Here is a 21,034-nt window from a genome sequence, read left to right on the forward strand (position 1 = left end):
CTGGGCGGTGGCGTAAGTAAGCTCCCGGACAATCGAAAGAGAGTTGTCACATTTCAGCTCTGTACGTCTCCATCGAACTATTTCACGACTTTCAAAAGCAATTGCAAGAACCGAATTTAGCGTGTCAAGGTAGATGGGCTTTAGAAAATGCGCTCCTGACACCCTCCGAGTTTATTTCATAACTAACCGATCCTCTAAGATGGGAATTTTGGAGAAAATTAGCGAGATCGAGAAAGAGATTGCTCGCACTCAGAAGAACAAAGGTGATTCGGCATCTCCTGGCTCACGCCTCGCGCCTCGCGACCCGACGATTCCTAAACGCGTTTCCCTCCGCAGCGACCGAATATCACTTGGGTCTTTTGAAAGCGAAACTGGCCAAATATCGATCCCAATTGCTCGAAACGACGAGCAAAACGGCAGCAAAAGTACGAGGGACGGAAGACGACGACGAATTCGCGACGAATTCAATTTATTTAGGGTGAAGGATTTGACGTAATGAAATCGGGCGACGCTCGAGTAGCCCTCGTCGGTTTTCCATCCGTTGGCAAGGTAAATTAATTAATTAAATTAAATTTAATTAATTAATCAATTAAAAGTGCTAATAATAAAATCTCCTTATAATAGTCGACCCTACTAAACAAAGTCACGAAAACGCACAGCGAGTCGGCGTCGTACGAATTCACGACGCTGACCGTCATACCGGCGGGCTTGCGCGTGAACGGCGCCAACATCCAGCTCTTGGACATGCCGGGAATTATCGAGGGCGCGTCGCAGGGCAAGGGACGCGGTCGGCAAGTGATTGCCGTTGCGCGCACCGCTGATTTGGTTCTCATCATGTTGGACGCAAGCAAGGGGGAAATTCAAAAGTAGGATCGTAGACGTTTGGGTTTGTTTGAAAAATTCGTCGTTTTTTTTGCTAGGACTTTGCTTCAGAAAGAGCTGGAAAGCATGGGTCTGCGATTGAATAAGACGAAGCCCAACATCTATTTCAAAATTCGCAAAACCGGTGGAATTGCGTTCAGTGCTATGGGCGCTTTGACGCACGTCAACGAGAAACTCGTTCAGATGATCTGTCACGAATACAGTGAGAAGGAACGCGGCGGGGTCCAAAATCTTCTTTGACTCTATGCTCAATGTAGAGATTTTTCACGCCGAAGTTCTATTTCGAAATGACTGCACAGCAGGTAGATAGGGGAGACACTTTCTATGAAATCAAATGGGCCATACGTGTTTCTGCGTCAGATGATCTGATTGATGTGATATGCGGAAACAGAATTTACATGAAGTGTCTATACGTAAGTGCAGCATACCCTACTTTGCGCTATTATTTTTTGATGAGCTAATCTGATGGGGAGTGTACCTGTGTCTTTCATAGTGTTACAATAAAGTCGATTGCGTGTCTTTGGAAGAGGTTGATCGTCTTGCGCGTCAGGACCATTCTGTCGTAATGAGGTCAGCTTCTTCCGCGTGTCTACGAAGAATTTCTTGGCATTTTTTCTCTTCAATAGCTGTGAATTGAATTTGAATTTGGACTATCTGCTCGAAGCAATCTGGGATCACTTGGCTTTGATACGAATCTATACCAAGAAACCAGGAAGTAATCTTGTAAATAGCTAACACGCCTGCACGAATTCACCAATAACTTTAGAGAAGCCGGACTTTGAGGACTGCCTAATACTTCGACGCTCAGCAACTATAGAGCACGTGGTAATGATATTATAGATCAAGAATATCTTTGTGTACTTATCTTGTTCTTTGATCAGTGCCACGTTATTCATCGGTCAATAGTCAGTGCGTTTAAATATGCCATCGTTTGGGTGAGTCAGTAGAGTAACGCATCTAGGAAGATCTAGATCCGATGACGATTAGGGAACGAGCACAAAGTACAATCCGCAAAGAGTAGGCATTGGACATCAGGTGCACGACGAAGACGTCGTTCAGATTGTCACAAAATAATTTATTGGTCAATCAAAAAAAAGCAATTGAACTTAACTTCAATTAGTCTCTCAGACTCCTAACTAGTGAATGCCTGCACACTAGTGAATACTGAATACTCTGAGGCATTCAAACACATACTAAAAAATACGAGGCTGGTGGCTTTCCACATCAGCGTCGCAAGTAAAACAACACAACCGAGGCAAAAATGCATGCACCGCCGATTGCAGCTTTCCAGTAGTTTCGGGTCACATTGTCAACAATCCCTCTCTGTAGAAAAAAAAAAACAAAAATGTGAGCATACATATAACCGCCGTGACGTCATCAATTGCCGATGTATTGGGGGACATCCCCCTTTACGCGCTCCCTCAACTTACCCATCCGCCGCCATCCGCCGCCGTGATCCAAGCGATCAACTCCTCGACGACGAATTGCGACAGCCAGGCGACGACGTGAAGAAGAGCGGGCGCGCGAGCGAGCACTCCGCGCCGCGGTCGCCGCTCCATCCACGTCTCGGCGAGTCGGACGCCGAAGAGAAACAGAGCGGCGACGCGTCCCCACGTAATGGGACCGGGACCGCGAATCATTCGTCGCGCGACTTCGCGAAACGTCTCGTAGCCGTCGTCGTGGACGTCGTCGAAGTGCTCGATTAGTGGAAGCGTCGTCGCGTCGTCGAGCGTCACGCTATCGCCGATTTGCTGGAGTCGCAGCGCGAGCTGACGCTCGGGCGAGTCGACGGCGAGCGCGCCGCGACGGGACAGTCCCGCCGTCGTTAGCGCTTCGGTCGAATAGCCGCGACGTCGGAGCGACGAGTAGAAGAACTCGCTCACGACGTCTTCGACGTTGAGGTCGTCGGCGGCGCGTTCATCGACCTAGAGAATAGACATGCGTTTGAATTAGAAGTAGCAAACGACGATAGTCTTTCTCGCGCAAGAACGCCCCGCCCTAGCTTGGCGGGCGAGTGCAGGAACGATGACAGGTCGCGCGGCGCGCGCGAGCGAGCTGCAGTGGCGCGACTTCTTTTTACCTCGTCCGAACGTTGCTCTATCGTCGACGAGCCCGCCCAGCTTCTCGATCGCTGGTGAGCCATTTTATTTTGTTGTGGTGAAGTAGGCGGGGAAAAGCGACGAACAATGGGCGATCACGCTTCGTCCGAGTGGGGACGCTGTCCGTGCCTTTGTACGACCGTGTCGTCTCGATCGATTGCGTGTACGTGCGCAACCCTCGCGTCGTGTTGTGATCCGTTTCCCGCCCTGCGGATCTATTGTGCTTTGAAGGGGGTGACGCAACCTTATAATGACGAAGCTAATCGTCGCCGATTGGTCAGTCGACTTTGCGCTTGCACGAACACGCCAAAGTCCGCGTATTTTGACTTTTGACTGCTGCCGAAGCTTGAGGAGTAGCTACGCTTACTTATCTTCGTGCGGGTGGATCGGTTTGTCTTATTGATTGTCTAAGGAACTTAGCTCCGGAAGTTCCCCATTCATTCGCCTTGTTTCTTTGTCGCTCATGACAACGGGAGTACGCGCGCACGCAAACAAAACATGGCGACAGCCACTCCGTTTCGACGCGTTTCTGATGGCCAATTCACGCAAACAATCTACTCTCTGGTATCACAGCACTCGTGGCAATAGGAAAACACCAAAAAACCTCCTATTCTCAGATCAGAGAACAAAAATTCAGGGAAGCGATTGGAATCCTTTCGCTCGAGCTTCAGAGCGACCCGAAAGTAAGCGAAAATCGCAGCAAGACTTTAGTCAAACGACAATTTCAGTCGCGAGCGGCGTTATCTCTCCTCGGCTACTCGTACTATCATTTACAAGACTTCGCTTCAGCAGCTGAATGGTTGCCATGTCGTTATCTAGGAAGAGCCTTGAATAACAGCTCCTTTCGTAGTTATGAGCAGTTGGTTCAAATTCATCCCGAAGTGGATGATTACAAGCTCTATTATGCTCAGGTACATGTACTCAAAAATGACGACTTGTATCAAAATATGACGTAGTCTCTTTCTCTTGTCCGCTTAGTCACTTAATAAGGCTTGCATGTACGAGGAAGCCATGAAGGCGAGTTTTCGCGTCGAATCGTCGACCATGCAAGCAAAAGTTGTGAAACTCCAAGCGGGTGTTAAGTACGCCGAGGAAGATTTTCCGGGATCTAGGGTACGTCTTCTCATGGACGTTCGGGTGCACTGGGGCCTAAACTACATTTTCAGACTCTCGTTGAACAGTGTCCCATAGACGATCCGGAAACGGATGTAATGCTGGCTTGCATACTGTTTAAGGTCAAGTGGCGTGCTTATACTCTATAATGTGTCTAATGTTGATGAGCAGGAGGGCCAGCATGAAGAGGCGTGTAGTAAATTTACGACAGCAATGCAAGTCTTAGGCTACCAACCAGGTAGGAAAGCATAGGTCTTTATTTGATGCATCGCACCTCATTATATTTTATTTCTATGTGCATTGACTTTTTTCTCTCTTATCTCCAAAGATCTTTCGTACAACATCGCTCTCTGTCACTATCAAATGAAACAGTACGCGGCGGCGCTGAAACACATCGCCGATATCATTGAGAAGGGCATACGCGATTACCCGGAACTGAGCGTCGGCATGACGACGGAGGGAATTGACGTTCGAAGCGTCGGAAACACGGCGGTAGAACCAAAAAAAAAGACGACGCGGCACGTGCCCCGCGGGATATCGATTTATTTTAGCTGCTACACGAGACGGCTCTCGTCGAGGCATTTAATCTCAAAGCCGCTATAGAATACCAGTTGAAAAATTGTGAGAGAAATCGCGAGAAACGGCTTTTCCGTTGGACGCCCGGAAACCTTTCTTACGTGTAGTCGAGACGGCGAAAGATGCGTTGACCGATATGCCGCCTCGAGTCGAAGAGGAACTGGACCCCGTGACGCTGCACAATCAAGCTCTCATGAACATGGACGACAATCCGACTCAGGTTGCAAGAGAAAACGAACTCGGACTTCGTTACATTGACGCGTAGTTTAATAGGGTTTTGAGAAACTGCAGTTTCTACTCCAGCAGAATCCCTGTCCACCAGAAACATTTGGAAATCTTCTTCTGCTCTATTGCAAGTATCAGGTGCCGTACGCGCTGCTGCTTTGTCTGCAGTCTTTAGAGTAGGCGTTCGTTCTTCTTAGTACTACGATTTGGCGGCCGACGTTTTAGCTGAAAACGCACATCTCACATTCAATCACTTGACTCCGGTAACTTTGAGAAAACGAGACGTGACGGGATTTCTTACTTCTTGTAGTATCTGTATAAACTTCTCGACGCCATCATCACTCAACAGTCATCTCCTGACGAGGTACGTACTGTATTGGGTGCTCCTTTGATAAATATTTGATGAACAGCGCGTCTTCTCGTGCTGTAGGCCTTTAGAAAGTTTGACGAGATCGCAACGACGCAGACGGACCAGCTTCGACGTCTCACTAGACAAGTCGAGAATATATGGGTAGGGGAATTTGCGTTAAAAGGGCCTCGTGTTCTAGGTGCAAGAAGCGCGACAGAATCACGACGACGAGGCCGTCAAGAAAGCAGTGAACGACTACGAAGAAGCATTGGAAAGGCAACGCCGTTCCGAGATATACAGGAGATGACCGGTGTCATTTTTTTATTCTCAAGGTACATTCCCGTGCTGATGGCTCAGGCGAAGATCTATTGGGACATGGAAAATTACGCTGTCGTGGAAAAGGTAAAATATTGACTCGCTGGGAAAGAGAAATTTACTTGATCAATACGTTGAAGATTTTTCGCAAATCCGTCGAATTTTGCAACGAAAGCGACGTGTGGAAGCTCAACGTCGCTCACGTCTTGTTCATGCAGGTAAAAAACGATTCTGAGTCGACTCGTTGTTCGATTTTTTTGGGGGGGACCAAAAAAGGAGATGAAGTACAAAGAAGCGACCGGATTCTACGAACCGATTGTGAAGAAGCACCGCGATAATGTAGTGTATCAACACACGCACGACGTCGCATGTTTGTCTCACTTGCGTCTCTATATAGCTTCTCGGTGTCAGTGCCATTGTGCTTGCTAATCTCTGCGTTTCATACATCATGACGAGTCAGAATGAAGCGGTGGGGATAATAATATAGATGACGCTTTTTTTGCGTTATACTCTGCGCTTGTTATAGGCGGAAGATTTAATGCGACGGATTGAAAAAGAAGAAGAGCAGGCTGCCTTCGACGATCCCGATCGCAAAGTCTATCATCTTTCTATAGTAAATCTAGTGATTGGGTACGTACGCTGACCGCGCCCAGAAATATACTCATTTTAATAATTATGTCGGGGTAGAACTCTGTATTGTGCCAAAGGGAACTACGAGTTTGGTGTCTCTCGAATAATCAAGAGTTTGGAACCGTATCAGAAAAAGGTATTGTTACATATATGTATTGGATCAGACCCCTACTGTATTCCATAAGGAGAGCTACAGTTTATGTAGATAACGAGTTGCAGTCCCATTGCTTATAGCAACACAATCATAGTTCTCTTTCCGTTCTGCAGCTCGGTACGGACACGTGGTTCTACACGAAGAGGTGTTTCCTTTCGCTTATCGAAAACATGGTATTTCCTTTTGTCAATCGGAGTTTCAACTAAACTTTTATTACAAGGCCAAGCACATGATCATATTGCGAGATTCTGTCATTGCCGAGACGGTTCAATTTCTGGAGCACTGTGAAGGTAAAAAAAGTTTTTGCATATTAATCGAAATACCCTCATGTGAACATCATAGCGTATGGTCAAAATGTCCCAGTCGTTATTGAGCAGCCCTTGCAACAGGAGACGCTCCATCCAGGAAAGAACACTGCCGCGTACGAGGCAAGACTCCTCAAGAGTATAATTTTGAGAATCGTTTCCTAACGGAACACGAGAGGTTCTACTAGTGTATACATTATTGTAGTGAATATTTTCGAGACGTGTGCGTGGTGAAATGTATCTTTGCTTGGGTGGGTGGGTGGGTGGGACTGACGATGCGTTGTTACCAATCAGCAGCACCCTGGGCCCAAATGGCGTCATCCCACTACAAACCGGCAGCAGGAGATACGTCTACATCTTCCTTCGAAGCATCAGATCAAATGACGCGAGGAAGCAGTGATTCATATGAGCAGAGTCTCAAAGGTAAACGGTCGTATAGCCAAGACAAGATGGGTGCATGTTCTTTGAAGACGGAACGGGCCCGACCTTTATTGCGGAGGCTTTGCGAGTGATAGTGGGAAAAGGAGAAACGCAGGAAATTGATTTAACAGGTACAGTGCATGTATGAGTCGCAGTGACTGTACTTACGTACCTCGAAGGAGAATCCTCGGAAATCGATCATGTTGTTCTACGGGAAGGATGCTCGTACACAAAGGAAATTCAGTTCAAAGTGATGCACGACGTCGTGGTTGGCTTGCACTATCATCAAGTTACGACTTGGACGAAGGATGATATACCGCGTGAGTGATATTAGGTTCTCAGTCGTGTGGTGTGGGAAGATGTGTACAATTAGTCGACGAGACGCATCTTTTGATGGGGAGCTACGAGCCGCGAACCGAATCCTACGTATTTATATCTCCCGTCACGTTTGCTCCCAAAGGCATAATGGCTCGCGGATGTTTTGACGTGAAGAGCTTTCTTTGTGACGACGACGGGAATGAATTCAAACGGTGGAAGTGGATTATGCAAGTAGAAAGAATCTCTGAGTGAGTTTTGACGAGGTTCTTCGTTTGGACACTAATTATCTAATTTATTGACGAATGAGTCTAACGGTCATCTAGGCGATCAAGCGACCCTTTTCCCCCCCAAAAATAAACGCGCTCCGCGACTTCAAGTGGAACCGCGCATATAATTCGACTAATCGTTCGACTTTACCATAAAAGGCAATCAGGGTGTTGGAACCGCACGGCGCATGCTCTTCACGGCCCTCTCCATCCGAGCTCTCGCAACAACGTAAACGATACTATGGCATCGCCTGAAGAACCCGAAGCAGCGGCAGCAGTGGAAGACGTCGGCGACGAGCCAGAAGAAACGCCCGGCTACAAGCCGCCGGCACAGAAAACTCTCGACGAGATCCAACAACTCGACGCCGACGACGAATCGCTCGTTCGCTACAAGCAAGCGCTTCTTGGCGGTACTGGAGAGGCGCCGAAAGGTGCGTTTGACGGCGCGTTCTAATCGAAACCGACGAGAACTGAGAAAGGGGGCCCCCCTCTTCTTTGCAGAGAGATCCGGTCCGAATGTTGTAGTCGAAAAATTGAGCATGTTGCCAGTCGACGGCGAACCGAAATCGATGGATCTAACAGGTGAGCGCGAATAACATGTTTAGTTAATTAATTAATTGACGATTGAGAAGGCGATCTGTCAAAGCTGAAATCGGATCCGATCGTCATCAAGGAGGGCTGCTCGTACAAAATCGAGATCCAATTCAAAGTGAACTATGAAATTGTTGCCGGTCTGAGATACCATCAGAAGACGACTCGAAAGGGAATAACCGGTACGCCGAAAAAAGTTTAGCTGACATCGTATTTTTAATAAAAAAATAGTTGACAAAACGTCGCACATGGTGGGAAGCTATGGACCCAAAGCGGAGTCGTATCAGTTTCTAACTCCGGTCGAAGAAGCGCCAAAGGGAATGTTAGCTCGCGGTAGTTACAAGGTAAAAAGCCGGTTCGTTGACGACGACAAGAATATATACAAGGAGTGGGAATGGGCAATGGACATCAAGAAGGATTGGAAGTGATTTTTTTCAACTGTGTGGCATGCATGTTTGATGTTGTTTGACTGTGTCTTTCGTATGGGTGTATGCGTACGTGCGTGTGTGTCATGTGTGTCTCTATGTATATGCGGAAGCTGCGTGCAGTTTCCTGCTGTTGTATGGTTCAGGAGTGATGGTGAGATTTTGCTGTGGCTGGTTTCCTTTACCCGGATGAGTCGTTTATAGATAAGGGTGGAATAGAATTCTCTGGAAGTCCAAAGACGTCGAGTCTACGTCCGCGCTAGTGAGCTATATATAAATCAATTAGAGAGTATTAGATTTGTGTCTAGTCTGAGGCGTTCTGACGCAACGTTTCGTGGGAAGGGACCGGGAAGAAAGGGGAAGTCCCTGTATATGGTCTGCAAAGGGACTCATCCTTATGGTATAGCTAATTTAGCCGGGGGAAGAGTCTCCACAGGCTGTAGGGTCTCCTTCCCTAGCTGACGTTGCTATAACTCGCTATACCAAGAGTTGACCTCTATGGAAACCTTTCGGTTTTGGGCATTGTTTTCGATCAAGAGGATGCGCTTTCATTCATATGCAGTCTCCTCCCTTGCAGTTGGTGCTAATAAAGCGCTTCCCCTGCTTATGGTAAGCGGTTTCGGTTTGCTGTTTTGATTGCATCATTGCAGCTAAACGCGGATTCTCGTCGTCACAAACGAGCGCACTGTGCTTGTTTACGCACGAAAAGAAGATAAGAGGGGTAGTTGTCTTACGCAATAGGGCAAAAGTTCAGAGCATTAGGTCATCGGGTTCACTTCCGGTCGCTTCTAGGGACCGGTTCGCCGAAACGTAGACGTTTGACATCCTGAGGAAGGCAAGAAGGTGTATTTATACGCCTCTTTTCTTTGCCAAAATCGTTGTAGACGTCCAAAAGAGAGGCGAATATTGAGAAGTACTCATGTTCTTATCTTATCCGGTCACGTGCAACGGACATCCCCGTTGAATCGGACAAAAGCCGCGAGGTTCGCGCACCTACCCACAGTCTCGAGTCTCTACGCCATGACGACAACGACAACGACAACACAGTGCGTACTTTCCGATGAAGACGTCGATCGCGCTCTCGATCTCGAACGTCAAAACGAGAGCGACGATTGGACGCTCGTTTCGCGCACCGAAACCGAAGAATACTTCTATCGGTGCTGCAACAACGACGACTCCGTGCCGCCGATCGAGACGAAATGCCGTCTACGCTTGGACGTTCCGCTCAACGTCGCCATTAGAATGCTCACGGAGCCGGAGCTTCGCAACGAGTGGAACGGCGACGTTTATCAAATGAATCAAGTAGCTGGATCTTGCTCTGGCTGCAAGACGATTCTCTGGAAAGTTCGCTTTCCGCGCTGCTTTAAAGATCGCTACATGGTCCAAAGTAGTGCAGTTCGGTACTTGGAAGAGCGCGACGCTTACGTCATTTTATACAAAGAGGGGAGTCACCACCCGGACGCGGCGACGCTACGAGGACGTTGCGTTCGAATGACGACCGGCTTCAGCTGCTCAATACTGCGTCGCGATCCGATAAATCCGAGGGAGTCGTCGATCCTGTTTGCACTGGCGAACGTAACATACGGCGGTTTCCTCGATTGGTTTCCCGCTTTTATTCTCGCGCGACTCTACGCGAGTTCGCTTGGCGGAATCCAACGGCGCATGAATAGAGCGTATCGAAACAGTCAGGACTTGGTTGACGGGCCGGTGCCGTCCACCGTCGCTCCGTCGCCGCTGACGACGACGACGACGACGACGACGACGACGCCACGGCGATGCTCTGTGCCGGGCATTCGATTTAGGGCAACTTGTGTCTGATTTTTTATATAAAATGTGCTGCCGGTTTTATTTGGACGTTCACATGTACACACACTCTTCTGCTGGCTAAATAAACACAGAGTTAACACTGACACGAGGGCGTGACGAACGCGCGTTAGGTCGACCCACAAGTGACTTTTTCTTTGAAAAGGATCCACCTCACCGGCGGTCGTCCCGTCGCTGTCAAGGGTTACAGATCTGAGGAGTGCATTAATTACTCGATTGCTCAGCTTTGTTATGACGATCGGGCGTACCGGGTCGTCACATCAGTCTCGGGCGTGGAAACGGAGCTCTATACATCCTGTTGGTAGGCGTGAAGACGCGAATTTTCCGTATCATCCCTTCGTGTAAATAGTAGGTGCGTCGCTTTCGCCGCTCGGAGTATTCGTTGAGTAGTCAATGTTAGGCTTCTGGCTTCCTTGCACCGGTGCACCGGTGCCTACAGTACGTACAGCCAGTCGGTGTCCCCCTCCCCCGCAGGGCGGACTCAGGAAGGAAGTAAGGAAGACCGTTTACGCCAATTGCTGAGAAAGCGAATATGAATAGAATACCCTTGAGCGAATGATGACGCAATGACGCTCGCATTTCCGTTGCACTTCTGCCACCCACGTGCTCCACACAATAGATACAAAAGAGAACTCCCTCTCTCAAGATTGCCATTCGCTTCCCCACACTCGACTCATCATCATCATCATCATCATCATCCATGGCCTTTACAATGACCGACGTGCAACGAGCGCTCGCGCTCGAACGGGCCGACGAACGACAAGGCTGGACGCTCAAATCGAAATCAAACGACGAGGAGTACTGGTACCTCATCGACTACACAAAACAAGTCCCGCTGCACATGAAATGTCGACTCCAGCTGACCGGGGTTCCCGTCGAAGCGGCCGTCGACCTTCTCACCGAACCCGACCTACGAAATCAGTGGGACGGAAAGTCATTCGAAATGAAAACGCTCGCCGAGAACGGAAAGTACCGAACCGTCTATTGGATATTTCACATGCCAGTTATCATGAAAGAGCGGGACATGGTGCAGTATGCCCACGTACAGTACGTCCCAGCGGAAGACTGTTACGTGATACTCTATAAGGAAGGCGAGCACGCGAGTACGCCCGAGACGGATCGATTCATTCGAATGCGAACGGGATTCAGCTGTTCTGTGCTTCGACGCGATCCGACCGATCCCAAGTCGTCCGTGCTATTCACACTTGGGAATAATTTTTATGGAGGGTGGCTTCCGGATATGATAATGCCTACTCTCTATGCGCGATCTCTGGGAAAGTTGCGTCAGCGGCTCATACGCGGCTACCAGAAGTACTACTAAAAACATTTGACTCTGAATTTATTAATTTTTGCACACGCACGTTTTGTCTATAAAGAGATACACTAATTATCATAAAGTCTTGTATGCGGTGACAAACGGGCGAGAGATTGGGATGTAGTTTGCGGCTGCAAGTAGTCGATATCCTGTTACGGTGCGCCTCCTTTGGACACTGACTACTAAAAAGTAAATGCAAAATTGTGCCACTACTGGCTTCCGCTTTCACTACCATCCACGTGATGACAGGTGAGGGGTGTAACAATTGGCATAGATACATATTTATCAAATTGTATTTTAGTTTCTAGTGCGCGCGCTAGAGTATCTTCTTTCGACCAATCAGAACGAAGCACGTTCACACACTCAGTCGTTGTACAGGTCCTCATGTTCCGGCCGATCGTTCTCGTCGTCTTCCTCGCCGTCTACGCCTTCGCGGCGACCGATATCGCAGAAGAAAAGGACGTTCTCGTTCTAACGGAGTCGAACTTCGATTCGGCTATCGCAGAACACGACCACGTTCTCGTCGAATTCTGTACGACCTCCCCTCCTCGACTCGCGATCGCTCCTATAACTAACGTGACGTGTAGACGCGCCGTGGTGTGGTCACTGCAAGGCGCTCGAACCCGAATACGCGTCGGCCGCTGGCACGCTCAAGGAAACCGGATCGCCCATCAAACTCGCCAAAGTCGACGCGACCGAGCAGAAAGGACTCGCTACAAAATTCAGCGTTCAAGGCTATCCGACGCTCAAGTTTTTTCGCAAGGGCGTCCCGTCCGACTACTCAGGTCAATCGTTTGGCCTCGAAAACGTTTGGCTGACGTGTAACACGCCCACTCTTTTTTTTTATTCATAGGGGGACGCACGGCGAGTGAGATTGTGACGTGGCTCAACAAGAAGACGGGTCCACCGGCGAAATCACTGGTCTCCGTCGACGCGGCGCGCGACTTCGTGGAGCAGCGCGACGTCGCCGTGATCGGCTTTTTTCCGAACGCCGAATCGACCGAAGCGCTCGCCTTCGTCGACGCCGCCGCGACGACCGACGATATCGAGTTCGGAATTGCGAGCGACGCCGACACGCTCGCCGCGTACGAAATCAAAGAACAAGGCATCGTTCTCTTCAAGAAGGTGAACCCCTCCCGGTGTTATGACTGATACCGGCGTTATGACAGTCTCGCAGTTCGATGAAGGGCGGAACGATTACGATGGCGATCTTTCGTCGTCGGCCGACATTATCACGTTCGTCAAGGCGAACAGTCTTCCGCTTGTCAGCGAATTTTCGGACGAGGTGAATTTCTATATATACGTTTTTAGATCAATTTAATTAATTATTTTCAGACGGCTCCGAAAATCTTCGGCGGAGACGTGAAGACCCACATCTTGCTGTTCATCAAGAAGAGCTCCGACGATACTGAGAAGTACGTGGAGGAATTCACCAAGTCCGCCAAACCATTCAAAGGAAAAGTAAGAGGATGATCCCTTGACTCCACACGGGTACATAACTTATTTTCTTGCCTAGGTTTTGTTTGTCACTGTCGACGTTGATGTCCAAGACAATGCAAGAATTTTGGAATTTTTCGGAATGAAAGAAGATGATGTGCGTTTTCCTGGATTTTTGATGTTGATGATTTGAATTCTATTGTAGGTCCCCGGCGCTCGTCTTATTCATCTTGGCGAAGAAATGAGGAAATTTAAGCCGGAGTCCGCTGAATTGACGACGGAAGTCTTTACGGCATTCGCTCAAGGATATTTGGATGGGACTTTGAAGGTAGAGCGCAGACTATTGTTATCCTATTCTGATTGGAGGTGATATTGACGAGCCTAGCCTCATCTGATGTCCGAAGAAATACCCGAAGATTGGAATACGAATCCGGTAAAAGTGCTGGTGGGAAAGAATTTTGAAGAGGTCGCTTTTGACGAGAGCAAGAACGTATTAGTGGAATTCTGTAAGTTGGGGGTCTCATCATTGATTAGTAAGTCGTTGGCATTCTCTCTTTGTGTCCAGACGCTCCGTGGTGCGGACATTGCAAGCAGTTGGCTCCCATTTGGGATAAGTTGGGTGAAAAATACCAGGACAGCGCTGACATCATTATCGCCAAAATGGACTCCACTGCCAATGAAGTAGAGAAGGTTTCCGTGCAGAGTTTTCCGACTATCAAGTTCTTCCCAGCCGGTAGCAAAGAAGTGAGTCCATCGTCGTCGTCATCTCGTCTTGCTCAAGCTCAAACTTGACTTGTTGTCTCACTTAGGTGGTTGACTATGAAGGAGGTCGAACTCTCGAGGATTTCTCCAAATTTCTCGATTCTGGAGGCAAAGATCAATCGTCGAGCGACGCAGGAGCGGCTGAAGGTGAAGAGGAGGAAGAAGATTTGGGAGACGAAGAGGATGAAGAAGATTTTGAGGAAGTAGAGCCTGAAGACGTAAAAGATGAACTTTAGGTCTTAGTAGGGGAATCCTTAGACGAGCCCAGGTGCTATTGCTTTTCAACTGCTACGTACAGTATATGTCCGAAAAGCCTCAATAAAAGAAAAGAAATTTTCTTAGCCACTGTGCATGGCATTGTGCACTGTGCAGGCAGGCCAAAAGATCTCTCACGGGAGAGGAGGGCTTGAGCGTTTACTGAAATGACCACTGGTGGAATGAAGGAACTACAGAAGGTCAAGTTAAGATCAATGTGCAATACAATTACGTTACGGAAATATAGAAAAATCTATATCTGCTACAGGTACAAATTGACTCTGAACTGTCTCAAGTCTCTCTTCATCCGAATCACTGCTTTCATCGTCGTACTGACTCAAACTCGCCAAATTTGAATTGTACTTCACTGCAATCTCTTCCATCTGACTCATGCGACCCGGCTTCGCATTCGGATCATCATCTGGAACATCGGGCAATTTCGACAAGGCATCCAAATCGGCTTCGCTCAGCTGACGCACCCAACAAGGAGCCTTGGCAAAATATCCCGCCTCGCTCCACTGGGCCATATGCTTTGTCGAATAGGGCCCGTGTACGCTACTGTTCGGATCCAACGACCACTTGAATTGCCAATACAGCGTGTCATCGCGGATCTTTCGCTCAACGGGAGCCAGAACGCGCGCTTTCTTGCCGCCGTCCTTCTCCGGCGGACCACGAAGATTCGTCCTCTTGTCCGATTCGTCGCCGAGCGCCTCCTCGTCGCTCGTGTCTTCGGCGCCGCCGAAGATCTGCTGGCGCGCGCGACGTTGTTCGATGCTCTCGACGACGATTTCGCGTCGATCGAGTATGGGTCGATTGATTACGCAGTATTTGCGCGCCTGCTCCGCCGATTCGGCTGACGAGAAGGCTACGAAGCCGAAACCGCGCGATACTTGCGTTTTCTTGTCCCGTATGATCTTTACTTCTTCGATGCTGCCGAATGTCGAGAAGAAGTGGCCGAGCGCGAGCTCGTCCGTGTCCCACGACATGCGGCCGACGTAGATGCGCTGTGCGGCCGGATAGCGTTTCTTTTTCTCTTCGTTTTTGCCGTCCATTTTGGCGAATTTGCTCGCCATCGCCGCCGCGTTTTCTGACGCGCGCTTTCTGTCTTCGTCGGTTACTTTTTCGGCGCGCGCATTGGCGTCTGGCGCCTTCGTGCCGGAGAAATTCGTCTTGTAGCTCCAAGCGTAAGTCGCCATGTTGATAGATTGACCGGGATACCGCTTGATAGAACTGTCCCGGATTTTAATTCATTGCGTTCTCGCTTCTCCTTGTACAAACATCCGACCATCGTGACGTTCGTATATGTAGCGCGCCATGCATGCTATGGGCGTCGGCGGTGATCTTATTAGCCGCGCAGCGTGGATGTTCGCTCGCAGCAACCCGGAAACGCGTTCTCGTAGAGCGCGCTATCGTCGCTGGTCGCAAAACGATTCGGACGTTCTAGCAAGCGCCATCGTCGCCGACGGCATGTCGACGCCGAAAAAGCTCGATCATCCTTTCCAATTGGCCGTCTTGGGAAAGGTGAGACCCGACGACCTGTCGACCGATTTTCGCACCGGCGACGGAGGAGAGAAAATTCCCCACAAGTATAGTATTCCGCTTTCCCTACGTTCGTTCTTATTCGGTCGTTTCGAATGACGTTTCGCGTGTGAAAAGCGCTCGCGCGCACACGTTTACACGCAAAAACAAAACGCGTTTCCTCGCGCAACGGTCTAAATGCGCTAGCGCGAAAATCCCTCCCTCTCCAGGTGGAGAATCTCGTCGAAGATATGCTAGCTCCAAAAACGGGCGTTCCCGTGCGAACGATCAAGCAGCGGCTCGTTTCATTCAACGAAGTGTTTCACGGTTAGGAAGAGGGAGGGGGGGCGAGGAGCTAGACTATTCATTTTTGCCCTTCAGCTAGCGATCTTATCGCGTGGCTTATGAATCGACTCGCTATTCGAGACAAAGGTGAGAGTGCGTCGCTCTTTCTCTTCCTCTCGCGCTCGCGCGCGCTCTGCGGTTTTCGTTAATTGATTAGAGAATTCAATTGATTCTTTGCCTAGTCGAAGCCGTCTGTCTGGCGAGCGCTATTTCCTCCTTTGGCTACGTCTTTCCCGTCGACTGGAATCACTTGGCGAATGAAGACGGCAGTCTCTATCGCTTTCAGAGTCGCCACTTTTGGCCGTCGCACCACTACGACCCGGATAACACTGACTACGGTAAGGAGAGAGAGAGAAGCGGAGTCGATTGGCGTGGGCATTTTCGTTTTAGCTATCTACTTGGCAAAAAGAAGTCTGCGGTCGAAAGGAAAACACGGGCTAACGGATCACGAAACGGTAGGTACTAGTACAGTAGTTCATTTTTGAGGTTCCACGTAGTTTGTGGTTTATGCTGATGACTAAGGAACCTCGTATTATGGTTACCTAGGTCTCGCATCTTTGCCTCAGGTGGCAATTTTGCCTGCGTTTTGCGGCCAGCTGCAGCTGGTCGCAATAAGCAGGCGACTGTGCTAAATTTAGATAAAATTGGTTTTTCCCTGACGCGCTATCTCTGGAATATTCCATGAAAGTGCTAATGAAGGGGTGGCCTTGAAATGAAAAGGCGACTCTTTCTGTCTTTCGATTTGAAGGGCCCTTCTCTATCTATATCGTTTGTGCTTGCATTGCGTGTAGGAAGTGTTCCAGAAACTTCGGAAGCTTTTGTCAGCTAGATGGGATCATGTACTAGAACAGGCTCGAGCTCAGTTGAGGTGAGACTGGCATTAGACATATACGCGTGATTTCTGATACTGTTACTCTCTAGGGTCCTCCAGAGCCAGAGGAAAAAGGATCGGAATGTCAGTGATAGTCAGGAGAAGGCGTTTTGGCGACTACATAGACCACCTGTACGATTGACGTCAGGCATTCGTTGCTCATGTGCACGTGTCTCTTTTCTTTAGCCCGGACAAGTTCGTGTGATGGAATTCAACAAAATTAAACTTGCTATTCAGTATCCAAATGATCGCCGCGGAAGGGTAAGCGGGACCGTTGGGGCCCTCATCTCTCATAATTAAACAATAAGAGAGAGGACCAATCCGATTCATAATTTATGATTTAGTTGTTTTCCGCCGGAAAAGAAGAAGACGAGGTCGGAATCTTTTTTTTAAACGCTAATACACAAACGTATTGGTAACGGTTGTTTGACGCTACTAGGTTCAGTTCTACCAGCGCGTCCTAGAGAAGGCGTTGTGCAGAGTGTCGCGACAGTGCGAGGGTCTTATTCATCACTGCAAAACGTATCGCGATTACGATCCCATGCTGAGCTCGTGCGTTCCGAGCAATCCGTGGATAACTGACGACACGTCGATGTGGGACATGGAGTGCGTCAGGTGATCCTGCGCTGCATAAATCGGATATATTATACTAAATTGCGCACTAAAATAGTATCTAAATCTAAACTACTAATCGCTAATCGGTGTGGATTTATGCGCCGTTCGGAAAGTCGCTGGCGTACTTGATCTAACGTGTTGTAATTTCAGGCTTCAGCACGTCTCTACGCGACGAGCAAGTCTGTGGTCTCTATCGTTCGGAGAACTCCTCTCGGACGACACGGGCCAGCAGGCGTTCTACAAGTTCTGTCAGAAGGAGTTCAGCTCCGAAAACATACGGTATGAACTCGCGCATGTACCTGTACTATGGAATTGGCACTGTCTATTATGGCCGCTGTTCTATTCAATCGTTCTTTGTTGTCAGATTCTGGCAGGCTTGCCAGCGCTTCAAGCAGCTTCCTGCCTCTTCCTTGCACTCGGAAGCGAAGAAGATATACGAGGAATACGTTTCTCCTAAGGCCAATGAGGCGGTGAATATAAACCAACAGATCTTGGCCGGCGTTCAGGAGGCAATGAAGAAGCCGACGCGATACTTATTCGAACATGCGGAAGTAAGGAGAGACGAAACTGTATGCTCGCGGGGCAAACGATTGCAAACTCCGCTTCTTTCAGAATCACATCTATCATCTCATGGAAACGGACAGCTACAAGAGATTTCTCAAGTCTCCGGAACTAAAGCAGTTACTTGAACTTCATTCAAGTCCAGCCAATCATCCTAAGAAAGGGTAAGCCTGAGAGAGAAAGCTTCAGTTTGCAGACCAGTAGGGAAGAGGCATTGGTATATTTATGCCCCGTTTCCAAGTCCTGTAGAAAAACTTGAATACTCACTGCGCCTCTATTTTTTTCTATTAGTTTTCTCAGTCTTCCGAATTTTATGGGGCGCGCCACTTCTCCGAGACCGAAGAGTCCTCGTTTGAGTCGCAAGGACGTTACCTCGCCCTCCTTGTCGCCGTCGCCGTCACCGTCTTTTCACGTCGGCTCATTGAACAGCGACGACGATTCTCTAACGACGCCGCGTCGTTCTCGCAGCATTGAGAATCTGCTCTCCGGCGCCGACTCATTTGTCGCCGAATTGTGCGGCGGCGCCGCCGCCAAAAAACCTTTTCCGATAGTGACAAACGCCGACAAAAAATCCATGCGTCATTCGGCGAGTGCTGAACATCTAATGAAAATGAAAGGAAACTGTGAAATGCCGGATTTTCTATTGGAGCGCCGTCAAACGTTGTCGCGCACCATGAGCGATTCGACGCCGTAAGTGCACGTTTAGATAGGCGTCTTTCACCAGTTAGATCGATAGATGCACTCCCTCAAAGAATGGTATTTGATTCATCGTTTGTTTTACGCAGGAATGACGAGAGGAAGACTACTGCTCTAGACTAGCTGCCAAGGCTCAAGAAGACGAACCGGTTTAGTCAATTTATCTTATAGGCAAACAAAAGAGGAGATGTAAACGAAAAGGTTTGGTGTACAGATTGACTTAGTTAGACACACACAGAAACTACAGATACAGAAAGTGAGAGTCATTAGTGATAGTTGCTATCCGTTTTTCAAGGATGAGAGCCTCTGCATACACAGCGCATGGCGTTCACGTTTCCACGCCGTCAGTTTATGATAGTCATCAGGGAGTCTAAACGTGCACCGTCGACGTGCAATCTTATTTGAATTCTTTAGACTCACGTTTCAGTTTGATCATTTCCTCTTCGATTTTCTTTTTAGCTGCCGTCACCTCGTTGAGTTGAGCAGTCAGCTCACGCACTTTCTCGCCCTCCGTGTCAATTTCATCTGAGAGGAAAAGTCGATTGCAATTAAAGATAAGAATTTGGGCCCCCTTTAGAAATAGAAGTCAAATCTATTACGAATTATAGGCATCCCCTTTGTCAATTTTAGTTTACCTGTTCTCGTTACTTGCTGATTACCCCTCTTCTTTAGAGAATCAACTTCTTGCTCTAGCTCAGCTACACACAGAGAGAGACACACACACAGTCAGATACATCTATACTCTTTTCTTGTCTCGAACCGTTTCGTTTTAGAAGTGACTGAATTTGAGCGTCTCTCGCCTTCATTTCGGCGCTAATGTGCCGAAGCTGACTAATCAGCGGTGTCACACTACCTACACGTCAAAGAAGAAAAAACCAACTCCTCTGACTGCAAAAAAGCGAGGAATCAATTCACTGTGAAGTATCTCCGGCACGGCCGGCTGGTCTTCGTTCTCAACGACCACCGATCCTTCCAAGAAGAAATTCATCTCGTTGTCATCGGCGACGTGGTCTCCGCTGTGCTTCCGTTTCTTTCCCTTCCGCTTGTCGCCGGGCAGGATGCCCTTGCGCGCGTCGGCTTTATTCTGCACCTCGCGAAAGAAGAGATTCTTCACGTATTCGTATGCCTCGCGTTCGGCGCTCGACGGCATGTTGCTATGGAGAACGAGACACGTTCGCCAGCGTCCGTTGCGTCGACAGCGCATCGCCTCGTCGTTGCCGAACTCGGAGCACTTCTTCACCAATTCGGAGCGGGAAAGATTCTTTGGCAGAAAATCGCGATGAGGTGAGTGGGTGAGGATCTGACGTGTAGTGACGCGCGACTTGCACGTGACGCACTCCACGGCCTCGGCGAGACGCGTCGTGTAGAGATCTGGATACAAAATTGCGTGCGCCTCGCCGTCGCAATCGATTCGATCGGTGCGCACCAAGCGCATGCAGCGATGTCGCAAGTAGATCGGCGGTCTTCCGCTCGCGCCGCCGCCGAAATCGTTTGTCGCGCCGTTGTTCGTCTCCGCAACGCCGACGGGCGTCGCCGATTCGATTGTCGACGTTTCGATGATCTGATCAGTCGTTATAATCTCAACCGGAGGCGATTCAGTTACGTTTTCGGCCATTGGTTCGAGATGCGTTTCCCCGTTGGGGGGCTCACCGCTCATCTGTCGTCGGTTTTCTTCGCGCGCTTCCGGTCGCCGCGACGCGATGAGCAGCGCAGACTTTTCTTTGGTTTTGCGCAAGAGTGCGCCGTCCGTGCGATGCTCCTCGACTCGCGCGCGAGTACACGATGTTGCGCGACGTTTATCACGAGAACGGTCGCGCAAGATAATATCGACAGGACGCGTTGGAGCAACTCTCACTCGTCGATTCCTCTTCTTTAGCGATAGGACGAGTCGACGACGAAAAATCGCACCGCATGCGCATGAAAGCGTACCAGCGCGTGAACTCCTTAGCCACGCCCTCAGGATGGAATTTGTATTACCGGTACAGTAGACGCAAAAGTTTCGTTCCCAACGTACTAGTACACTAATCAGCATTTCTGTGTTAGATGATTAATCTAAGCCGTGCTCCTTTAGTTTATCATCATAAGAGCAGAAGGCAAATTCTCAGCAACGGTAAGGCATTATTCAGCAGGGCTTCCAATTCTCGGAAGCGCGTTTCTTTCCCAAAGG

General features: G+C 49.0%; 10 protein-coding genes across 13 annotated transcripts; 7 read left to right on the top strand and 3 right to left on the bottom strand.

Annotated features, from left to right (window-relative positions):
- Window positions 1-16: 16 nt before the first annotated feature.
- On the top strand, window positions 17-2,223 carry LOC136200159 (developmentally-regulated GTP-binding protein 2-like). Its single transcript, XM_065990502.1, has 13 exons — window positions 17-129; window positions 200-263; window positions 337-425; window positions 478-549; window positions 625-866; window positions 921-1,084; window positions 1,140-1,184; window positions 1,243-1,295; window positions 1,376-1,452; window positions 1,509-1,597; window positions 1,649-1,707; window positions 1,764-1,817; window positions 1,870-2,223. The coding sequence occupies exons 2-13, from the start codon at window positions 200-202 to the stop codon at window positions 1,954-1,956; spliced, it is 1,095 nt and encodes a 364-aa protein (XP_065846574.1). The 5' UTR covers window positions 17-129; the 3' UTR covers window positions 1,957-2,223.
- LOC136200014 (apoptosis regulator BAX-like) lies at window positions 2,107-3,350 on the bottom strand. Its single transcript, XM_065990341.1, has 3 exons — window positions 2,963-3,350; window positions 2,313-2,807; window positions 2,107-2,205 (listed from the first exon to the last, which is right to left on the bottom strand). Exons 1-3 carry the CDS (start codon window positions 3,023-3,025, stop codon window positions 2,107-2,109), a joined length of 657 nt encoding a protein of 218 aa, XP_065846413.1. The 5' UTR covers window positions 3,026-3,350.
- LOC136200157 (intraflagellar transport protein 70A-like) lies at window positions 2,306-6,888 on the top strand. 2 transcript variants are annotated; one of them, XM_065990501.1, is made up of 24 exons: window positions 2,308-3,545; window positions 3,599-3,664; window positions 3,710-3,780; window positions 3,832-3,892; window positions 3,960-4,094; window positions 4,148-4,216; window positions 4,266-4,332; window positions 4,423-4,586; window positions 4,646-4,715; window positions 4,778-4,890; window positions 4,944-5,033; window positions 5,093-5,158; window positions 5,206-5,259; window positions 5,326-5,391; window positions 5,444-5,520; window positions 5,577-5,646; window positions 5,700-5,777; window positions 5,836-5,898; window positions 5,957-6,028; window positions 6,086-6,189; window positions 6,247-6,325; window positions 6,457-6,516; window positions 6,564-6,633; window positions 6,686-6,888. In XM_065990501.1, exons 1-24 carry the CDS (start codon window positions 3,480-3,482, stop codon window positions 6,811-6,813), a joined length of 1,959 nt encoding a protein of 652 aa, XP_065846573.1. In that variant the 5' UTR covers window positions 2,308-3,479; the 3' UTR covers window positions 6,814-6,888. The 2 variants fall into 2 exon arrangements, with proteins under 2 accessions (XP_065846572.1, XP_065846573.1); XM_065990500.1 differs by having other exon boundaries at window positions 2,306-3,545; window positions 3,599-3,780.
- Window positions 6,889-6,951: 63 nt separating this feature from the next.
- On the top strand, window positions 6,952-7,776 carry LOC136183921 (rho GDP-dissociation inhibitor 2-like). Its single transcript, XM_065970730.1, has 4 exons — window positions 6,952-7,071; window positions 7,119-7,199; window positions 7,248-7,388; window positions 7,442-7,776. The coding sequence occupies exons 1-4, from the start codon at window positions 6,960-6,962 to the stop codon at window positions 7,636-7,638; spliced, it is 531 nt and encodes a 176-aa protein (XP_065826802.1). The 5' UTR covers window positions 6,952-6,959; the 3' UTR covers window positions 7,639-7,776.
- Window positions 7,777-7,834: 58 nt separating this feature from the next.
- On the top strand, window positions 7,835-10,578 carry LOC136183922 (rho GDP-dissociation inhibitor 1-like). The gene is made up of 6 exons (XM_065970731.1): window positions 7,835-8,083; window positions 8,154-8,234; window positions 8,285-8,425; window positions 8,475-8,930; window positions 8,977-9,068; window positions 9,127-10,578. The coding sequence occupies exons 1-4, from the start codon at window positions 7,894-7,896 to the stop codon at window positions 8,669-8,671; spliced, it is 609 nt and encodes a 202-aa protein (XP_065826803.1). The 5' UTR covers window positions 7,835-7,893; the 3' UTR covers window positions 8,672-8,930; window positions 8,977-9,068; window positions 9,127-10,578.
- A 317-nt stretch (window positions 10,579-10,895) lies between these two features.
- Window positions 10,896-11,889, top strand: LOC136183920 (START domain-containing protein 10-like). Its single transcript, XM_065970729.1, has one exon. It carries the CDS (start codon window positions 11,193-11,195, stop codon window positions 11,811-11,813), a length of 621 nt encoding a protein of 206 aa, XP_065826801.1. The 5' UTR covers window positions 10,896-11,192; the 3' UTR covers window positions 11,814-11,889.
- Window positions 11,890-12,034: 145 nt separating this feature from the next.
- LOC136183916 (protein disulfide-isomerase 2-like) lies at window positions 12,035-14,347 on the top strand. The gene is made up of 11 exons (XM_065970724.1): window positions 12,035-12,056; window positions 12,109-12,339; window positions 12,395-12,592; window positions 12,661-12,932; window positions 12,985-13,092; window positions 13,143-13,268; window positions 13,324-13,401; window positions 13,450-13,572; window positions 13,630-13,750; window positions 13,810-13,988; window positions 14,054-14,347. Exons 1-11 carry the CDS (start codon window positions 12,050-12,052, stop codon window positions 14,240-14,242), a joined length of 1,632 nt encoding a protein of 543 aa, XP_065826796.1. The 5' UTR covers window positions 12,035-12,049; the 3' UTR covers window positions 14,243-14,347.
- A 115-nt stretch (window positions 14,348-14,462) lies between these two features.
- Window positions 14,463-16,198, bottom strand: LOC136183919 (uncharacterized). The gene has a single exon (XM_065970728.1). The coding sequence runs from the start codon at window positions 15,455-15,457 to the stop codon at window positions 14,495-14,497; it is 963 nt and encodes a 320-aa protein (XP_065826800.1). The 5' UTR covers window positions 15,458-16,198; the 3' UTR covers window positions 14,463-14,494.
- On the top strand, window positions 15,541-19,189 carry LOC136183914 (regulator of G-protein signaling 6-like). Of its 2 annotated transcripts, none has more exons than XM_065970722.1 (15): window positions 15,541-15,782; window positions 16,010-16,106; window positions 16,161-16,211; window positions 16,307-16,462; window positions 16,515-16,579; window positions 16,916-16,992; window positions 17,046-17,127; window positions 17,182-17,256; window positions 17,340-17,369; window positions 17,435-17,610; window positions 17,761-17,889; window positions 17,975-18,161; window positions 18,223-18,335; window positions 18,463-18,861; window positions 18,957-19,189. In XM_065970722.1, the coding sequence occupies exons 1-15, from the start codon at window positions 15,576-15,578 to the stop codon at window positions 18,988-18,990; spliced, it is 1,878 nt and encodes a 625-aa protein (XP_065826794.1). In that variant the 5' UTR covers window positions 15,541-15,575; the 3' UTR covers window positions 18,991-19,189. The 2 variants fall into 2 exon arrangements, with proteins under 2 accessions (XP_065826794.1, XP_065826795.1); XM_065970723.1 differs by having other exon boundaries at window positions 17,435-17,601.
- LOC136183917 (uncharacterized) lies at window positions 19,014-20,980 on the bottom strand. Of its 2 annotated transcripts, none has more exons than XM_065970725.1 (5): window positions 19,783-20,980; window positions 19,628-19,720; window positions 19,503-19,565; window positions 19,288-19,392; window positions 19,014-19,237 (listed from the first exon to the last, which is right to left on the bottom strand). In XM_065970725.1, the coding sequence occupies exons 1-5, from the start codon at window positions 20,897-20,899 to the stop codon at window positions 19,212-19,214; spliced, it is 1,404 nt and encodes a 467-aa protein (XP_065826797.1). In that variant the 5' UTR covers window positions 20,900-20,980; the 3' UTR covers window positions 19,014-19,211. The 2 variants fall into 2 exon arrangements, 1 of the variants encoding a protein (XP_065826797.1); XR_010669268.1 differs by having other exon boundaries at window positions 19,193-19,237; window positions 19,288-19,438.
- Window positions 20,981-21,034: the final 54 nt, after the last annotated feature.

Source organism: Oscarella lobularis, chromosome 2, assembly GCF_947507565.1.
Source record: "Oscarella lobularis chromosome 2, ooOscLobu1.1, whole genome shotgun sequence".
Taxonomy (NCBI): domain Eukaryota; kingdom Metazoa; phylum Porifera; class Homoscleromorpha; order Homosclerophorida; family Oscarellidae; genus Oscarella; species Oscarella lobularis.

Excerpts from the sequence above, each read along its gene's own strand:
- LOC136183917 (XM_065970725.1), bottom strand. The coding sequence starts at position 20,899 with ATGCTGATTAGTGTACTAGTACGTTGGGAACGAAACTTTTGCGTCTAC. Across the intron at positions 19,393-19,502 it reads TCAGCAAGTAACGAGAACAG|ATGAAATTGACACGGAGGGC; the intron begins GTAAACTAAAAT and ends TTTTCCTCTCAG. Across the intron at positions 19,238-19,287 it reads GGAAATGATCAAACTGAAAC|ACTCCCTGATGACTATCATA; the intron begins GTGAGTCTAAAG and ends GTGCACGTTTAG.
- LOC136183916 (XM_065970724.1), top strand. Across the intron at positions 13,402-13,449 it reads TCGGAATGAAAGAAGATGAT|GTCCCCGGCGCTCGTCTTAT; the intron begins GTGCGTTTTCCT and ends ATTCTATTGTAG. Across the intron at positions 13,989-14,053 it reads TCCCAGCCGGTAGCAAAGAA|GTGGTTGACTATGAAGGAGG; the intron begins GTGAGTCCATCG and ends TGTCTCACTTAG.
- LOC136183919 (XM_065970728.1), bottom strand. The coding sequence starts at position 15,457 with ATGGCGACTTACGCTTGGAGCTACAAGACGAATTTCTCCGGCACGAAG.
- LOC136200159 (XM_065990502.1), top strand. The coding sequence starts at position 200 with ATGGGAATTTTGGAGAAAATTAGCGAGATCGAGAAAGAGATTGCTCGC. Across the intron at positions 550-624 it reads GTTTTCCATCCGTTGGCAAG|TCGACCCTACTAAACAAAGT; the intron begins GTAAATTAATTA and ends TCCTTATAATAG. Across the intron at positions 867-920 it reads AGCAAGGGGGAAATTCAAAA|GACTTTGCTTCAGAAAGAGC; the intron begins GTAGGATCGTAG and ends TTTTTTTGCTAG.
- LOC136183914 (XM_065970722.1), top strand. The coding sequence starts at position 15,576 with ATGCATGCTATGGGCGTCGGCGGTGATCTTATTAGCCGCGCAGCGTGG. Across the intron at positions 17,890-17,974 it reads TTCAGCTCCGAAAACATACG|ATTCTGGCAGGCTTGCCAGC; the intron begins GTATGAACTCGC and ends CTTTGTTGTCAG. Across the intron at positions 18,162-18,222 it reads ACTTATTCGAACATGCGGAA|AATCACATCTATCATCTCAT; the intron begins GTAAGGAGAGAC and ends CGCTTCTTTCAG.
- LOC136200157 (XM_065990500.1), top strand. The coding sequence starts at position 3,480 with ATGGCGACAGCCACTCCGTTTCGACGCGTTTCTGATGGCCAATTCACG. Across the intron at positions 5,159-5,205 it reads CATTCAATCACTTGACTCCG|TATCTGTATAAACTTCTCGA; the intron begins GTAACTTTGAGA and ends TACTTCTTGTAG. Across the intron at positions 6,029-6,085 it reads TGACGAGTCAGAATGAAGCG|GCGGAAGATTTAATGCGACG; the intron begins GTGGGGATAATA and ends CGCTTGTTATAG.
- LOC136183921 (XM_065970730.1), top strand. The coding sequence starts at position 6,960 with ATGGCGTCATCCCACTACAAACCGGCAGCAGGAGATACGTCTACATCT. Across the intron at positions 7,072-7,118 it reads ATATGAGCAGAGTCTCAAAG|ACGGAACGGGCCCGACCTTT; the intron begins GTAAACGGTCGT and ends TGTTCTTTGAAG. Across the intron at positions 7,389-7,441 it reads GACGAAGGATGATATACCGC|TCGACGAGACGCATCTTTTG; the intron begins GTGAGTGATATT and ends GTGTACAATTAG.
- LOC136183920 (XM_065970729.1), top strand. The coding sequence starts at position 11,193 with ATGGCCTTTACAATGACCGACGTGCAACGAGCGCTCGCGCTCGAACGG.
- LOC136200014 (XM_065990341.1), bottom strand. The coding sequence starts at position 3,025 with ATGGCTCACCAGCGATCGAGAAGCTGGGCGGGCTCGTCGACGATAGAG. Across the intron at positions 2,808-2,962 it reads TAGAGCAACGTTCGGACGAG|GTCGATGAACGCGCCGCCGA; the intron begins GTAAAAAGAAGT and ends TCTATTCTCTAG. Across the intron at positions 2,206-2,312 it reads CGGCGGATGGCGGCGGATGG|AGAGGGATTGTTGACAATGT; the intron begins GTAAGTTGAGGG and ends TTTTTTCTACAG.
- LOC136183922 (XM_065970731.1), top strand. The coding sequence starts at position 7,894 with ATGGCATCGCCTGAAGAACCCGAAGCAGCGGCAGCAGTGGAAGACGTC. Across the intron at positions 8,084-8,153 it reads TACTGGAGAGGCGCCGAAAG|AGAGATCCGGTCCGAATGTT; the intron begins GTGCGTTTGACG and ends TCTTCTTTGCAG. Across the intron at positions 8,235-8,284 it reads GAAATCGATGGATCTAACAG|GCGATCTGTCAAAGCTGAAA; the intron begins GTGAGCGCGAAT and ends ACGATTGAGAAG.